At 33.3% G+C, this 4676-nt stretch overlaps 1 protein-coding gene across 1 annotated transcript; it reads left to right on the top strand.

Annotated features, from left to right (window-relative positions):
• Window positions 1-243: 243 nt before the first annotated feature.
• On the top strand, window positions 244-2594 carry LOC101221071 (scarecrow-like protein 32). Its single transcript, XM_004144528.3, has 2 exons — window positions 244-730; window positions 1469-2594. Exons 1-2 carry the CDS (start codon window positions 333-335, stop codon window positions 2370-2372), a joined length of 1302 nt encoding a protein of 433 aa, XP_004144576.1. The 5' UTR covers window positions 244-332; the 3' UTR covers window positions 2373-2594.
• Window positions 2595-4676: the final 2082 nt, after the last annotated feature.

Raw genomic sequence — 4676 nt, forward strand, 5'->3', positions numbered from 1 at the left:
GCTTTTGATAAATTTTAGTGTTAAACATGAAAAAAAACATAGTATAATAGTTGATATGTTTGATAAATCAGCGGTAAATTGTTATGATAAACTCTCACTTTACTATATGTTATCAACATGTTTATCGTTTTATACATGTGGAAGCCATTATAGTTGAGAATAAATTATATGGATAATGGTTTTTATATATATAAACAAAACCAAAATGATCTCAATGTATATATATAAATGTAACAGCAAACATTAAACCCACACTTCTCTCTCTAAAATCTGAGATGTACAATTATAAAGTGAAAGAATAATTGTCATTTATTTTGTTGTTCATTGAAAAAATGAGAGCAGAATTGAGGGGGAAAACGAGTTCAATTTCAGTGCATAATAATTCAACGATTTTGAATAGGGCTGATAATAGTACTTCAGTTTATGGTGCGTTAAAGGGGTGCCTTGGGAGCTTAGACGGTGGTTGTATTGAGAAGCTTTTGGTTCATTGTGGCAGTGCTCTTGAGAGCCATGATGTGACTTTGGCTCAGCAAGTTATGTGGGTTCTTAATAACGTTGCTTCACCGGTTGGGGACCCTAACCAACGCCTCACTTCTTGGTTTTTGAGGGCTTTGGTTTCTAGGGCCTCTAGGGTTTGTCCGTCTCCGTCTCCGACTCCGACTCCGATGAGTTTTAATGGAAGTAGTATTCGTGTTGAGACAAGGTTGATGTCCGTCACTGACCTTGCCAGGTGAGAATCATATGTGACCTACAAAGTTAAGCTGACAAGTTATATATGGTATAATTGAATAGTTTGCAATTTTATTTATTTATTTGGTCTATTCATGTTTTTCATACTCTCCCACTGTTTGGAAGACTTAAAAATTTATAAAAAAAATGTTTGAAACTCACCAATAAGTTGTGAGAAAATAAGCACTTAAAAAAATTAAATAAAGAGACAGAATAATGATATATATATATATATATATATATATATAAGAAAGTATTAGAACAAGCACCATACCTGTTTTGTTCAAAATTCCCCGCTTCAAAGATTGAATTAGCTTAAAATGCTTGAAGTTTTGCCATTTTTTTCCTAAGAAAAGAATACCCTAAGATCACTTGATTGCATAACTATTATTATTCATATGCTGGCTTAACTCATAGCCTTTCTATAGACTATATTCTCCCTTGCTGGAGGATATCAGAGCTCAACAAAATCACTTCAAATATTAATTCAAGATGAAATGATATTATAGAAACTTTTTGTCGTAATATAGAGAATCTCTCCCATACACTTCTTGGTGTCATACTAAACTATCACTAAATTCAAAAGCTTTTCTTATTTCCTTTTCTAGACACAACTATGAGTAGATTCAAATATCTAAAGCTTTGGCTATTGGCTTAAAGCTTATAATCCATGTGATAAGTACTTTATACGTACTTTAATTCTAAAAAAATAATATTAATTCTCTTTCTTTAAACACAGATACGTAGATGTGATTCCATGGCATCGATTCGGGTTTTGTGCAGCAAACATTGCAATATACAAAGCAATTGAAAGGTACCAAAAAGTTCATATATTAGATTTCAGCATTTCTCACTGTATGCAATGGCCAACTCTCATTGATGCCTTATCCAAAAGACCACAAGGCCCTCCTTCCCTTCGTATCACTGTCCCTTCTTTTAGGCCACAAGTTCCCCCTTTACTCAATATCCCCACTCACCAAATTGGTCTTTGTTTAACCAAATTTGCCAACTCCAAAAACATCCCGTTTCAATTCAATCTCTTTCCTTATAACCATAATAACAGTAATATTATTTCATTATTCGATCCTTCAATTTTAAATCTCCAACATGACGAGGCCTTGGTCATAAATTGCCAACACTGGCTACGATACGTCTCCGACGACGACAAAAACGACTTCATTAACGCCACGAAACGTCTCAACCCACGAATCATGGTCGTGGTCGATGAAGATTTCGACATGACTGACTCGAGTCTCGCCTCGAGAATTACAACATGTTTTAATTACTTTTGGATACCGTTCGACGCGCTCGAAACTTTCTTGTCGAAAGATAGCACGCAAAGGCTCGAGTACGAGGCAGACGTCGGGCAACGGATTGAGAATATCATTGGGTTTGAAGGGAAGCAAAGGGTGGAGAGATTGGAAAGCTGTGTGAAGGTTTCGGAGAGAATGAGATATAGTGGGTACTTAAACCAACCGTTTTGTGATGACGTGGGAGATGAGGTGAAAGCCTTGCTGGCAGAGCAGGCTAGCGGATGGGGGATGAAGAGAGAAGAAGATGCATTGGTGCTGACGTGGAAAGGCCATAGTTCAGTATTTGTTACAGCTTGGGTTAGTACTGATGATGAAATTGTTGTAGCTTGAATTTATTTTTATGTTGACAGTTGGATTTTGGTTCTAGTGGTCGTCCATTAATCTTTTAGAGGCAATCTTTAGGAGCACAGTGTGTTTTCTGTCTTAAAACAACTACTACAACTTTTTAGTACAGGTTCCTAGTTTGGATATCCATTCAAACAAATGCGAATTAACAAGTTCAATAGTTTAATATCGTTAATTAATCACATTGTAGCAGTTAATTTCTCTTAATAATTCTTTTCATATTTTCGATTTAAACTAAATATTTAACTTTGGCGTAGCATGTAGGGTTGCACTTACTATTTATGTTATTCTAATTACATTTAATGTCACATGACAATATATTTGTTTTTTTTGTATTTCTTAGCTTCAGGTTGAATCCACAAGTTTTTATTTTGACTTTAAACCCTAATCAGCAGCTGCTTTGTAGCCTTAAAAGCACACCATACCATGTTTTCTGTCTGGTTTCAAATATTCCCTCCCTAAACCCTTATGTTCTGCTAACTTTTCCTAATAAATCATTAGTGGATGAGTTGGTGATTTAAGAGGGGTGAATCCATGACTGTCACTTTAACATTTGCAATATATATATATATAGAAGACCGTTCTTGATATTTGACATAGGCAAAATGCACTAGTACATACATTTTATTTCATTTGTTGCACATAGATCAGCTTTGGAGGATAAGAAAATTAAACTTCAATGTAATATTTTAACAAGTGATGTTAATTATGTAACTTGGTTTGGGATTAGCTTTTCCCATCTAGGCAGATAACTTGTAATGTTTGATCAACACTACGTACTGATCCATTGCCTACCCTCGAGGTTGCTATGATTGCTATGATTCATATAAAAAGGCCATATTACCATATCTTTCTAGATTTTCGTTTTTTGCCTTTTGACCACACGCAATAAATAACCTCAAACTTATAAAATAAGCTTGAAGGATTCATATATATACTTTCTAAGTTTTGAATACTCCTTTTTTTTTTATGATGTAAAATTAAGGCTAAAATACATAATTATGATCTTTTTATTGGGTCATTCATGAATATGCTTCTACGAACTTTTTTAAACAGTTCTTTTTTTTTTTGAATTTGCAGTGAAGGTCTAAAAACAAAAATTATTTTTTGAGATTTTCAAACCCATGACTTGTTTTTGAAAACATTGGCATAATGTTGAGTCTTGAATTCTTTTAAGCTAAAAAACTAAAAGGAATTATAAAAAACAGCATAGTGATTGACAAATTATTTTCTTTAGCTATTTTTTGCCACGATGTAGAAATATTTTGTTTATTTTATTATTCTTTAAACAAAACCCCAAAAACTAATAGGTTTTTTTTCCCTACAAGAGGGTTATTAAATATAGATTATCAATCCTAGCCAATGCACAGCCAATTAGTGTTAAAGTTAGAGTCCCACCCTTTGTATATTTATATAACAAAACAAGTATTAACTCATTAGGAAAAAGTACTAATCAAACTATTTAAAATCAAGTTTGTAAACACTACTTTCATCACACCAATTCAAAATTTAAAAGTTTAACTTGTTATTATTTATAGAATTTAATTAAATATTTAAAAAAGAAAACAGAAAACATGTAAATAGAGAAATTAAATGAAAACTGGAAATCCCACAACACCAAATAGAAACTCAGTAAAATTGGCAGCAGTAAGTCTAAAAAAGACAAGAACTGATATTGAAACAAAAGAAAAACAGAAATCAGAATATCTCTTATATACGTAGTAGTGGAATTTAAAATTCAAAATTGGGAAAGAAGCAAGTGTGGTCTGGGATTTTGTGTGGGCGACGCCGACGGAGGATATGAAAAGTTGCCGTCGTGGGGTGGCGACGTTTTCTAGGATTCAGAAAAAAGGAATGTCAGGGATGATGAGATCCAATAAAACAAGCTAAGGTATATTTACTACTGACTATATACTGTTTTATTCCTAGTGGACCTCCTAGATTCTCCCTTCCCCTTCACTTTGCTTTTTCTTTCTATATTTGTTGTACTATTGTTTAGGGGTGATTATGAATAAATCTAACCTATAAAAAGAAAATCTGATGGGGACAATACAAAATTATGACCGGCAATGCAGCCCAACTTTTGTATACGGCCACAGTGCCTCACCCTCTCCTCACTCCAAAATTCTTATATAAATATAGCAAACCAACTTAAGTCAATCTTGTAACATGTATCTTCAACTCCTACTGTCACATTCTTCATTTACTTTTAACAACACCATGTTTTCATATTAAAAATGTCATTGGACCTACAAAATAAAAAAGAGAAGAAAAAATAAATGGAAAAAG

Source organism: Cucumis sativus, chromosome 7 (genome assembly GCF_000004075.3).
Source record: "Cucumis sativus cultivar 9930 chromosome 7, Cucumber_9930_V3, whole genome shotgun sequence".
NCBI classification, from domain to species: domain Eukaryota; kingdom Viridiplantae; phylum Streptophyta; class Magnoliopsida; order Cucurbitales; family Cucurbitaceae; genus Cucumis; species Cucumis sativus.